Source organism: Arachis duranensis, chromosome 2 (genome assembly GCF_000817695.3).
Source record: "Arachis duranensis cultivar V14167 chromosome 2, aradu.V14167.gnm2.J7QH, whole genome shotgun sequence".
In the NCBI taxonomy this organism is placed as follows: Eukaryota; Viridiplantae; Streptophyta; class Magnoliopsida; order Fabales; family Fabaceae; genus Arachis; species Arachis duranensis.
In genome coordinates, this window is record NC_029773.3 from 67,589,688 (window position 1) to 67,602,982 (window position 13,295).

The 13,295-nt window shown below is 35.6% G+C and overlaps 3 protein-coding genes across 3 annotated transcripts in view; 2 read left to right on the plus strand and 1 right to left on the minus strand.

Annotated features, from left to right (window-relative positions):
• Positions 1-3,262, plus strand: part of LOC107474754 (CDK5RAP3-like protein) — a 5,714-nt gene extending 2,452 nt beyond the window's left edge. The window contains exons 6-9 of the mRNA XM_016094395.3: positions 80-604; positions 841-1,049; positions 1,500-1,632; positions 2,839-3,262. Coding sequence (XP_015949881.1) covers positions 80-604; positions 841-1,049; positions 1,500-1,632; positions 2,839-2,970 — 999 coding nt within the window. The 3' untranslated portion in view covers positions 2,971-3,262. The remainder of the gene's footprint in view (positions 1-79; positions 605-840; positions 1,050-1,499; positions 1,633-2,838) is intronic.
• Positions 3,263-3,285: 23 nt separating this feature from the next.
• LOC107474755 (protein STRUBBELIG-RECEPTOR FAMILY 2) lies at positions 3,286-8,693 on the minus strand. Its single transcript, XM_052257856.1, has 15 exons — positions 8,600-8,693; positions 7,939-8,065; positions 7,761-7,832; positions 7,607-7,672; positions 7,178-7,249; positions 6,631-6,702; positions 6,471-6,536; positions 6,332-6,397; positions 5,915-6,243; positions 5,401-5,669; positions 5,055-5,320; positions 4,841-4,985; positions 4,519-4,661; positions 4,277-4,433; positions 3,286-3,973 (listed from the first exon to the last, which is right to left on the minus strand). Exons 1-15 carry the CDS (start codon positions 8,691-8,693, stop codon positions 3,782-3,784), a joined length of 2,136 nt encoding a protein of 711 aa, XP_052113816.1. The 3' UTR covers positions 3,286-3,781.
• Positions 8,694-9,873: 1,180 nt separating this feature from the next.
• LOC107474737 (uncharacterized) lies at positions 9,874-12,660 on the plus strand. Its single transcript, XM_016094382.3, has 4 exons — positions 9,874-10,313; positions 11,078-11,608; positions 12,013-12,078; positions 12,208-12,660. Exons 1-4 carry the CDS (start codon positions 10,179-10,181, stop codon positions 12,265-12,267), a joined length of 792 nt encoding a protein of 263 aa, XP_015949868.1. The 5' UTR covers positions 9,874-10,178; the 3' UTR covers positions 12,268-12,660.
• The last annotated feature ends 635 nt before the right edge of the window (positions 12,661-13,295 follow it).

Consider the following 13,295-nt stretch of genomic DNA (forward strand, 5'->3'; position numbering starts at 1 on the left):
GTCTCAAAGGATAAGTTTAGGATTTCATAATTGAATAAATGAAGTCATAAATTAAATCAGTTTATAATCATGACTGCAGAGATCTTCTGTAACTGTGCTACAAAACCTGACGAGCATGCGTGAAAATCTGCCATCTTTGAATGTTTCAGTTGGATCTGAGATTAATAATGTTACTGTTCACTCAAGCAACAATGAACTAGATCCATTAGTGAGCAATGTGGAAGTTGCCATTCCAGACGTTGACTGGGATATTTCAGTGGATAGTTCACAGATTGATTGGGACATTGGAACAGTAGAAGAAACGGATGATACCAGTAATGGGTTGGGTCCTTATGAAATCATTAATGCCTCTGATGCCATACAGACTGCACCAGTGGAGGATGTCAGATCAGATCCAACAAATCAAGAACTAGGGATATCTTGGGATATCAGTGTTGAGGCTCCTCAAGCTGATGTGATTGATGATATTAATGCCCAAACTCCATTAGTGGAAAGTCAAGCTTCTCTTCCAGATACTCTATCTCAATTGACAGAAAACAAGGATGAAAGGAGCCAGCTCCTAGACACAGAATACAGAAATAAGGTTCTTGATGATATATATGAGGTATGAGACAGTGATGGTAACCTTCTTTGTGTTGTTAACTTATAGGTTTTGCTTATATAATTTAAAATTATTTCTTACACTTCCTGTCAAGTAGAAGAAACATAAATGTAACAAATCTCTAAATTTTCTTTTCCATGTAAACAGTTATTTGTACAGTATGAACTTATTTGTTTGATTTTGATATTTTTATTGTCAGAGTATATTTTAAATTTTGCCTTGATTTTATCTGTTGTCAGTTAAAATCCTTTTTAAATCAACGATTGGCTGAGTTGAGCAATGCGGAAACTTTATCCTTACAACATCAAGTCCAGGCTGTTGCTCCTTTTGTACTACAGCAGTATGCTCCTGATGCTATAGATAAAATGCAAAGTGATGTTTCATTGGCAATTTCATTGCTGACGAATAGGAAGACAAGGGATCTGATTATGATTCTCAACTCCAGAAGGTAATGGTTAATATTTATGCTTAAGATGCCATGCATCTGAAAGGGACTATAATGTAGATAAACTCAGTAGTATAAGGGTTTCTCAGTTGCATGTAGTTTATATAATGCCTCAATGGAGTTGAAATTTTACATTTGAAGACTAATGCATTAAACAGGAATTATCTCAAACAGGAATATGATAATTTGAACTCTGGAGGAGTACTGATTTATGTTCTCAAACAGATACCAGATAAGAATCATACTTAGATTAGATGTTAGTTTATTTAGAAGGCTGGTATGTTTTGTCTAAATGACAGAAGTAAGAGTGTAGGGTCTCTAGTGTATATATGCTTAATGATATTTTGAAAGTTGCTCACTGAATCTCTAGTGTATTTATTATTCTTAACTCTTCTTTCTTGAGTAGCATTCCTACTGTATCTAATATTGACTGTGTGCTGGCATGAATTTCAGATTTCTAGACAGGCTAGTGAATTCATTGGAGGAAAAGAAACATCATGAAGTGAAGTTGAAAGATGGTTTGAAGGATTTGGCTACTAAACGTATGGAACTGCAGAATTCTTTATCTTCATCGTGGCCAAAACAAGTGAGTTCTAGTGTGCTTACTTAATTTTTTCTTTTTTGTTTACTTTTCCTTTCATGGGAAATGTATCCTGAAAAAATAATACAGCGAGAGTATTAGCACAAAAGGATTATGAGTACCAAGTTTCAAATTACCTAAATCCCAATCCTTGGTGAATTAGCTATCATTTAACTACTTGGGCTTCGAATCTTTAATCCCTTAGATTAACCCGAAATACCAAACTCAGAATCAAAACAATTGATTGATTTGATTCCCATTCACAACCAATTAATAACAATTTTCCTCTATGTTGTCAAAACTGGGATAAGTTGTCTATGTGTGACCTTAAGATCATGGGTGCAAGCTGTAGAATTAACCGTTGATATTTCTGGATTATGGTTAAGATTATGGTGTTTTTCATATAAAGCAAAAGCATATAAAATCACAAAAAAATAATAAGTGGTCAATCCATAGAATAGACCCTAGGTTATATTATATAATAAATCCAACATCAAATTCAACATAGGTTACATCTTCCCCTAGCTTGAAGGGGTGGTTTAAAGGACATATAACTTAAAAGTAAGGAAGAAACTGTTCTACATCAACATTAAGTCAGCCGCTTGGGCAAAGGGGAGGCGACGCCGCCCCAAGTCCCTCTCTTGCTGGATGAAGAGGTGGAGGGAGTTGGGCTGGGGTGGGGTGGCGGCTGACTGCAAGGTGGGGTGGCAACTAAGGGGTTGCAGCTCGGGTGTCTATCCGGGTGATGGGATTGGGTTGGGAATCATGGTTGGAGTTGGGGTTGGGGTGGAGATGAGGATGATGGTGATGTGACCAAGAGTAAAATTGAAAAAACAATTTTGAATGACTATTCACTGTAAAAAAAATATCGGGAAGAGTAGAATTATAAAATAGAATTAAGTTAAAAATTAGAGGTAATTTTAAAGAATTTTGAAAACGTGGGTCATTATTTTATCCTTTTTATAAAAATAAGGTAATTATTTTCTTCACTTTTTTATTTGCATCTGTTAGGGGATACGAACCAATATATTGCTTTTGTTCTATCCACTCCCTAACTTCATTAACAAGCAAACACATTCTGAAGCCTGCCGTTTCTTGTTTTCAATTGCCTAATTCTTAATTTCTCATTTCTTTGCTACCAAGAAAGACAAAATTCTGAATTACATGTTCATTACTTGAGAATTAAATTACAAACTGCTATTGGAATTGCAGGAAGCGGCGTTGGCAAAAACAAAGGAGCTGAAGAAACTGTGTGAGACTACACTTTCATCCATGTTTGACGGAAGACCAGTTAATATAATCGGAGAGATCAACACTCTTTTGAGTAGTGGCTTTGGAGCATGAAGAGAAGCTTCTTCTGATAATGATGAAGCCTTAGGTGGATAAGCTAGACAAGATAGCTGAAGAATGAGGTGTATGATTGGATAGATACTTTTCTTTGGTACAGTTGCGTGCTGGCGTTAAATGTTTAGTGACAATGTCAAGAATCTTTGCTGATAAATGTTTGGTGACAAGTGACAAGCTGTGAATGAAAGTAACCTTTGGTACTGTCATTTGAAATTGTGTCATCCGATTCCGTCAAATTATATCAAATTTCAAGTTCCTCGTATTAAGAGAAACAATTATTTTTTTTCTCCGTCTACTTTTCCTTTTATTCTTTCAATTATTTATGTTCTCTTTTTTTCCCCTCCAAATTACATCATAATTTTTATCTTACAATTTTTGTTTCTTTCTCTCTATTTTTTCTATTCTTCCGCATCTCAACCTACATACGAAGGAAAGAGCCAGTTTGGAAAACAAGAATTGATGAGGAAATATGAATTATTCTTCATAAAGGAGAGAGAAAGCAATGCGGAAATATTCGATAGAGTCTTAGACAAAGGCAGTTTTAGATTGAAAAGAAACTCAGCTGTATTTGATGTAGAAATAGTCTTTCTACAAAAGGAAAAGTAGTGTCGGATTTCTCAAGAAAGAACAAAGAAAATAGCAATGACAAAAAGATTTAAGCTGTTTGATTCATGCTGTAATATTGTATAAACGAATTAAAATGTTGAAGAGTGGTCAGGGATATGCAAGTTTCTGGCATGTTAATGTCAATGAAAGAAATCACTGGAAGTGTGGATGCTTTTTTTGGTCACTGAGTTAGTTCAAAACATCAGGCGGACACGTAGCTCAATGTGGGTGAAGCAATAAAATGAGATGCAGTTGTCCGGAAAGACCTCTCGAGCGGATCAGACACTGGTCCATTCCTATCTGCTGCGCCGCTCTTTGACGCGTTGAGCCGTTGCATGAAAGAAGCAAGTGATTCTGCTATTTCAGACATTGGTGGCCGAAATTCCTTTACAGGCTGTTATGGAAGAGACAGACAAGTTTCAAGAAGAAGGAGAACGCATAAACACAGGCCTGAAGAACAAAACATAGGGATGCAAGCTATGCTGCCTATCCTACGGTTTAAAAAAATATTACTAAAATTAAAGTAACTCTTTATTATTTAACAATACTTTTAATTTAAAAAATAAAACAAAAAACTTTACTAAAATGTAAAAAAAAAAAAAATTTAATTTAACACTTATAGGCCATCATAGGCACCGTAAACTCCACCAAACGTAACAGCATGCAATATTTGATATTTGAGAGGCAACTATTATACCTGTAGGCAGAGGGAGAGTATATCAGCATAACGAGAAAGAGCCTTGGATGAAAATGTCTTTTGAATTGCAGGATCCACCATCTGTTCCAAGGTCTCGCTATCATGAAGCCTGGATGAAGCCCATTGAGCTAGATATTGCTCTTCCTTCCGCCTGGAACTGTGTTGTATAACAGTAACAGGGATCATCTCATTCAGTTCAACCCCCAAAAAGGAAACACATGAAACGGCACAAGGTAGCTTACCCATCGAAAGGTTCCCTTCCGGTTAATAGTTCCAAAAGCAACACCCCATATGCAAAGACGTCACTTTCTATGCAGCTGTTAGTTCCTGGTTGACCATGGTTTGGTGAAATGTAGCCTGCATCTCTGATAGAAATCTCCAAAGCCTGTTTCCAACAACATTCACCAAAGTTTTAGAAAGATTACAATCAAGCTGTTTTCCAACAACATTCAAACCATCTTATTTCCAACAAGGACATGGTTTTTCCCTAATCCAGTGTATAATATCAGTGGCAAATGCAGCATAAAGTAGTTCTAGGTGAGGATGATTATTGCAGAGACTTACTCGAGTTTTGACCTTGTTGCTTGTCAGTGGTCTCAAAATAGTCAAGCCGCAGTCACAAACACGAGGCATTAGATTTTCATCTAGCAGAATATTGGAAGACTTCAAGTTGCCGTGGGCTACAGGAGGGGAACTGGAGTGCATATAGCTGCAAACATTGTGTGAGAAATAAGTTTGAGTTATGAGAAATAAGTTTGAGTGAAAACATTGAACTTACGCCAGAGCCTGAGCAACACCAAGAGCAATCTGGAGACGGATGGTCAATGACAAAGGCTTGTATGCATCACTGTGAAGAGCATCATCTAGAGTTAAATTTCTGACATACTCGTAGACAAGGAGATGCTGTCCATGCTCCAAACAGTAACCTTTGAGTGCAACAATGTTAGGATGTTTTAAACGGGAAGCGGTGCAAACTGCATCTAAGAACTTCTCCTCTTCACTGAAAGACAAGCCCGCCATGGTGATAGTCTTCACAGCCAAAACCTTTCAAAGAAGAAAGGAAGGTATTATATTTTGAAAGCAAATGATTATGAGATTCTTTAAAACATTACTTTGGATGGTACCTTTCCATCTGGAAATTCAGCTCTATAAACAGGACCAAGAGATCCCTCTCCAAGAAGGTTGTCTTCACTGAAGCTGTTTGTAATCAACTGAATCTCTGCTACTGTATAAACTTTTGTCCTCCCAGTGACCTTTTCTCTTTCAGAAAAACTCCTCCTTGTTTCTCCATTTTTTTTATGATTTTGGGAAGGTAGTCGCCTTGGAACCAAAAGGGATGCAGAATTGAAAGGTGGGATTTGCAGGCTCTCATCTACGGCAGTAGTAGAGATATCTATAACCAATAAAAATGGAGAAAAGACTGGTTAAACATGGAACTCAAATCATTGAACTAAAGATTGGAACATATTATACAGGAAATTGAGACAGCTGAATGGCAATGATATATCACTCATTTTACTGTTAAATCTGCAATTTGAATGAACAGAAGAATTTTTTGACATTTTTTGAGTCATTTAATGTTTTCCCTTCACTTAGGGTGTGTCAGTCAGCATCCACACTCTCTCCTTAAGGATATACCTTTTGAGTCACTGATTGGAAGAGAAGGGAATGATCTTTCAACACTTTCCAAGTTCTTCAGTCTCTCAGAATGTAATCTATTCAAACGAGTTGCAATGAAGAGTGTCAATCCAGCTACCAATAATGTTACTCCACCAACTGTAAAAGCTATTCCTCCAGGGCCCATGTGTTTCTTCTTGTGCTTGATTGCTTTAGCAGAAGCATAGTTCTCAATGGCATTCGTTTGCGTTATGGGTGGACGAGTACTATTATGCTCAACTGGTACACTGTCCAAAGGAAAAGGCCAGGGAGGAGAGTCGTCCACTGCTTGGAATTTATTCCCTCCAATCCTAATTTAAGGTATAGTTATGTGCTCATTCATTTCATATCTAAGAATGTAGCTGGAGGAGATAAAAAATGGTCATAGTCACTACTAACCATAAGTTTTGTATGGACTGAAAATGTGGTGGAAGAATCCCACTAAACAGATTATCCTGGATGTTCCTGACAAAATAGATACGTTAGCAGATGATGAAACTGTAGTAATACTTGTCAAAACTCTGAAATGATAACCTACAAATCGGTGAGAGGAAGCGCAGCCAGGTACGTGACTGACCCAGTGAATTTGTTGTTCTCAAGGAACCTGCAAAGCATCACCATATCAAATGAACATGACCCTGATAAATACATATAGCTTTGGAAAATGGGTGAGGAACGTATGGAGAAAGGAAACATACAATTTCCCAAGGTTTTTCAAGGAGCCAAATGAACTCGGCAAATCTCCAGTGAAATTGTTGTAGGAAAGGTCCCTGATGAAAGAAAGTCATCCTGTTAGGGTCGTCCAGGCTAAAATTTGGACAGAAAAATAAAAAAGACTACATTCTTCTGTCAGACATAAACATACGACTCAATCCACTTCCAAGCTTTGTTACTCTTTTGACTTTCTTTTTCAGAATAATGTAGTTCGAACTTCATTTTTGTGGAAACTTTTCAAAACCTAGGAAATTACTTGGTATTTGAGTTGAATTACAGGTTTGGTTGTAATGAAATAGGAGAAATCATGTTTTTCAAATTGAGTATTTCAACTACTTTACTACTGAATCCAAACAAAGTATCCTTCTAATTTTGTCCATTCTTAATTTATTGAATATTGAGAAGGTATATTTTGGCTTCATTGTTTGGCTGATACATATCCAACTAATTCAAGAAAGATATCTATGGAAATTCTTTGCAATGGCTAATTTCTTTCAAATGCAAAATAAGACTCAGGTTAAGAAGGCATACATTTCTTTGAGTTCATCTAACCCAGCAAACACATTGCCAATGGGTCCATACAAGAAATTGTGGCTTAAATTCCTGCAAGACAAGGATCACGATTTCACAGCCATTTATAAAACTGAGTTACTATATCTTATAAAAATTAGAGAATATGAAGAAACATGTTGTGAATGGACTTTGGTTAAGAATATTTCTCATGCTAATCTAGTTTAACAAGCTTGGACTGAATCAATGCTACAATAACTCACAGATGTTTTAGTTTTTTCATGGCTGATAATGGTGGGATACTTTGGCTCAGATAGTTGTAAGCCATATTTCTGTCAAATCAAAAGCGAGAGAGAGAGAGAGAAAGAGAGAAAGAGAGATGAAAAAGAAGAATTGTCAGAACACAATAGTCAGTTAGTCATTCAGGAACAAAATGAAAAATAGGCTTACATGTGTGTGACATTTGGGGGTAAACCAGATGGTATTTCTCCCACTATGTTGTTAGAACTGACATCACTAAGGAAACAATTACAGAAGTGAGTAGAGTGCACAATTTGAAAATAAACATGTCCTTATGGGAATTTTAAGCAATGTAATTACTTACAGGTGCTTCAAGTTCTGTAGATTGTGGAGAAGGCCTCCAAGATATCCAGTGAGGTTTAATCCTTGAATTTTTCTGCATGAGAACAGGTATTATTAAAAATAAGGATACTATAACTTATTATTTAAATGGCATCTATGACCTGAATGTGAATATAATCAGTGTATAATTATTGAATTACAGGTGTATAACTGATGAGCCAGAGCATGCTACTCCTGTCCAAGACTCCTGACAGGGATCATCGCCATTCCATCTTTCCAGCAACGGCGGGGTGTTTAAGGTTCTGTATAGATCCTGGAGAGCGGAGACTGTTTACCCAAAAAAAGGAATAGCAAGAAACATAGTTTTAGTGAAAGACAAGGAAAAAAAGAAAAAAAAAGAAAGAAAAAGAGTTCAATTAAATTTGAATTTTTTATGATCAGTAACATGATCTTCTCCTGTTGTAAGTTAAGATTCTATCTCCTCAAGTTATATTTTTACCAATTTTTCAACAATAAAGACAAACCCTAAACAGATCACAGTTTTAGAAACAGTAACAAAATGAAATGCTGAAATCCGAGTAATGAAGCCCACGTTTTGACATAAGGAGCATAAAATGAGTAATTAAGCGTAGCCCTCAGTCACCGAATTAAACAGTTTTGAAATCTTTGCAAACTGCGACAAAAGAAAATTACAGAAACTTCCAAACAGATTTGGATAATTTTCTTTATCAATATCTTGAAACAACAATGACAAGTATAACGAATTTTCTTTGGAACCAAACAATAAAAGCAATCAAGTCATTCAAGGATTTTTTCTTTTAACAGTTTGCTCAAGTTTTCAAAGAATGATTAAACAATTACCATCAAGAGGATCAGTGAATGCTGAATTCTGAGAAATCAGAGTTGCCGAGAAGACAACGAAGAAAAAATGAACGGAGATGAAAAAGCGATTCATTTTCCAAGAGAAACAGAATCATCCGTCAACTTAATCTCCTTGCTTAATTCCTTTCTCCGGGAAGAAACTGAAACGAACCGAAAAAATCAGTGCCCTGATTTTCACTCAAATTTTGCCGTACATTCTCGGTTGCTAAACATGTTGAAGAGAAGAGGTAAAAAAGGTAAAAAAAGGTTCAAGGTTAGTTAAAGAAAAAGATTGATACCTCTGATATTCGAGTTCGTGTTTGTTAGTTTTTTTTTTCGCACACGCTCGCTGAGTCAATGTGACTCTCTGAGTGGGTTGGGTTGAGCTTGCAGAAGGAGGAGGAAAGAGAGAGTTGGAGGAAGGAGAAGAAAGACGTTATCGTTATTCGTTAGTTAGTTTTGGCGCGCAACGTACACGTGCAGAAATCACGTCCCCTTGGTTGTTGCATAACTAAGCAAGGTTATTAAACAAGTAAACGGCATTTCCCTTTTGAAATTATTAAATAACGTAATAGATATATGAGCTTGAAATTACTAAACAAGGTTACTAAATACTAATATGTACTTCTTACCATTTTTAAATTTAAGTTTTTATATATTTTTATATATTTATTAAAGCTATATTTTAGTAATAATTTTATCCAAAATACTATCTGTAAACAAAAAAATCAACTATCAAATTAATAATTATATTTTTGTGTTTAAATATATATAGTTTAATTTATTTCTAATACGTATTTTATATTTTGGTTTGTGTTTTACATTAATAATTAATTTTAGTAAATAATTTTATTGTACATCTAGTATAATTATAATTTTAGTATGTGTTTAGAACATTTAATAATTAAATTCTTAAAAATATATGCAAAAGAATAAAATTAGAATCTACATTCTTAGTAAAAAGAAAAAATATTTTTTTATAATGATATTTTTAATAAATTATTGGAGAAAGTTTAAAATGAATATTTTAAAGAACTATTAAGAGAAATTAATTATAAAATATTACATGAATAAGACAAAATTTGAATACTTGACATTTTTTAAATAGATTAGTGAATTAATCACTAGACCAATCTAAGTTGATCAATGAAATATTTTTGGACAGATTTTTTGATTGGGCTGGACAGCCCCAAGCCTGGGCCCAACAATCAGAAAGAGAAGCTAGCCTAATGTGGGAGCCATAGAAACAACTTGAATTGTTCATCTAATAAAGAAACTAGTTGAATTCAACTTTGGCGTCAATCCCTCTCATTTCTCGACTCTCAGGGACTCAGAATCGGGCAAGGAACGGCTGCATCCTTCGCCTTCAGTTACGGTGATCGTGAATCTGCCCCCTGCGCTCGCCAACTCTAGCTCCCCGTGTTCTGATTGATTGAAATCTCTTGTGCCCGCTTCCTTTTTTGCAATCGCCACTACCTCCCGCGGCGGGGTCGTGCTCCAGTTTCTTGCAGAGTTCCCCTTAGCCTCATCGAAGCTATGGTGTGAGCAAGCGGCCAAGCCCAGTGCGGCGAAGCTGGCCATGGCTGAGTCAACGGCGAACACGCAGAGCAGCAGCAACAACAACCATGGGACCGAAGAACAGGAGGATGACTACATGGGTGACCTCTCACGCTTCCTTCCATCTGAGCCTCTTCCAAAACCTTCATCCAAGAAGGTATTACTTCTCGTCGTTTTACTCCCCTCCATTGTCGTTTCGTTCTGTCGCTCCCTTTTACTCAATTAGGTATAATGATCTGATTTCACATGATCTTGCAATTGTCTCTCTAAATTTTAGTTCTTATGTTTTCTTGTTTGTAAACTTTAGTCCTTGGTGTTAAGAATTAATAAATGATGAAAGAAAAACGGTGCTTGATGTAATTTATGACCAGTTTAAGTAGATAAGTGAGCTAATTACTTGACCAACCAAGTAGATGATAACTGGAATAGATTATGATGCTCATTCTAATATCACGTACAAAATGAGTCTTCTTTTTGAAAATAAAAATTTGCAGAAATTATATTCTGCATATATCTAAGATTTCAATTATCTGTTTTGCTTACCAGGTCTTTGGTTTTTTCATATATCTAATGTACCAATTATCTGTTTCGCTTGCCAATTTTTTAGTTTCTTTAGTTTTGTTCATCATATAAGGTGGGACTAAGGATAGCAATTCATCTTTCTAAAGAATAAAGCATTGCTGCTAGATTATTAACCCCAAAAATTTCAGTTTGGATATAGTTTTGAAAATGGGAGTGTTGTCTCATGCATTTTCGAAGATATATGAGCTTTTGCTTTTATATGTCTATTTGAAAGGAAAAACAAATGGGAACTTATGTAATGTTTAAATTATGGCTTAAATTATGTTAACCTCTTTTATTTTACGGATTATATGTACTATAGTTGCATTTTGGTGAAGAGGATCCCTTTCTTATGTGCAGATCTCTGGCAAGAAAGACCCTCCGATCAGCTCTTCCAAGAGTAAGTTAAAAACACTCAGCTGGCAAGAACGGCGAAAACTTGAAAGAGAAAGAAAGCAGAAAGAAGAGGATGAGCAAACATTGGCAAAAGTGGAAGCTCCAATACCACAATCCAACATTGGGTTTAAGCTGCTCAAACAAATGGGTTATACGCCCGGTGCTGCCCTTGGCAAAGAGGGTTTGGGTAGGGCTGAGCCAGTGGGGATTGAGATTCGACGATCGCGAGCTGGTATTGGCTTAGATGATCCTCACAAGGAGAAGAGGAAAAAGGAGGAAATCATAGCTGAGAGAAAAAGGAGGAAAGAGGAGGATCTAATGCAAGACTTTGGGTTGAGACAGAAGTCGCGATGGCAGAGTAAGAGAGTTGTAGCCAATTTCCATAAGGCAAAGGTTGCCCTTGATCAATTAGAGAATAGAGAAATCATTGAACCGGAAAAGAATGAGGATGATGAAGAAGAGGAAGATGAGGAAGAGGAAGAAATAACGGAAGAGGTACGTAACTAAAAGGTTATATTTTTGGTTGAACACTCCTTTTAACCATGTTTTGGTATTGATTTATGTTGCATCCCCGAATAACACATGGAAACAGCACAAATGCTTTCTTTTTCTCTTGATCTTAACTGCTCAAGCACACACATCAAGTCAATACACTTCCATTGCTGATTAATTTTCTGCTCGTTATACTCTAAATACCAAGCGATTTAAACAAATATTACTCATTGCACTTTGTCATCATTTGATCCATTTAAGCCGATCCTACCTAGCCATTGCACAAAGCTTACTTGTCGTTGTTGTATTTCTTATACTTTGACATTCATTCTTGTTGAACTTTGTTAATATATTCCTGCATTCGTATTTGGTTGCAACTGTGATAGTGATACATGTAATCGATTCAGGATTTGCAAGAAGTTTTGATGAAACTGAGGGATGACCACAATTATTGCCTCTTTTGTGGATGCAAGGTGAGTAAACAACACAAACAGTTACTTTTTATATATTTGTTTTGTAGTAATACTAAAAACCAAACTTTGACACTCTTGAAACTCATAATTATCTATAAATAAAATTTTGATTTTTATATGTTTCTTCAGTATGAATCAAAGGATGCTCTCTTGACCAACTGCCCTGGAACCAATGAAGATGATCACTAACTTGATGGTTTCTGAGATGAACACCTGACTGTGCGTTGTCGTCTCTCTTCTTTTTCGCCAAGCAAGCACTGTTGCCTGTAAATGCATATTGCAATGATGTGAACATGGATATGCATGAATAGGGTGTCATTCCATTATGGTCGAGCACTATATTTTGCCTCGTCGGAGCCTATTATCGTTAAGCTCAAGCTTGCCTCATCACTAACCCTATGCCTAATGACATACCTTATTATAGGGTATGAATTAGTTGATTTGATGTAGGGTTTATGCTATACTTCAGTTTAGTTCAAATGAGTTTTTCATTGTAATTTTCTCTTCGTTTTTATTATTTAGACCCAACATCTGTATAGTTTATTGACCTCCATTCCAATATAAGCTTCTTTGGTCAATTTATCCATAGACCCTAAAATGATCGTAATACATCATTAATCATTATCGTTTCTCTTGTTGGAAATACAGTTCTAAAAATAAATAAATAAATAAATAAAAAATAAAAAACACAATATGCAATCGACCACATATTTTGCTGATTTCATTTAAACAATCAATTCTCCAAGGTCCAAACATCAAAAGTTATTCTTGAATGTTTTTTTTTTGGGAGTAGCCCAAGATTAAACCCCATTAATTAAGAGGCATGATGCATATACTACATCTTCCAAATAAATGTTAAATTGTAGAAAAAGCACCCTCAGTTTATCTAGAACAAAGTTAAACAAATTAACTACATCAATAAGTAGTTTTTAATTCACTAAAAAATTAATACATAAATCTATCCGACCAAAACAAAAGTCTGTACAAAATTGAACCCAGATATATTTAAAAAACAAAATAAATAAAAAAGAAAAACAAAAATTAGATATAGTTGATCACAAAACTTTTTTAAACCTCTTTAACATGTCATTGTGAAATTTATTTGGAATTAGGGGGACATCATCGTTTGGAATGATCCGGTCTTTGTTAAGTTCTATCAATTGCATTGCAAAAAACTCTGGCCATGTCATATCATTGTGATCTTCATCATCATCACT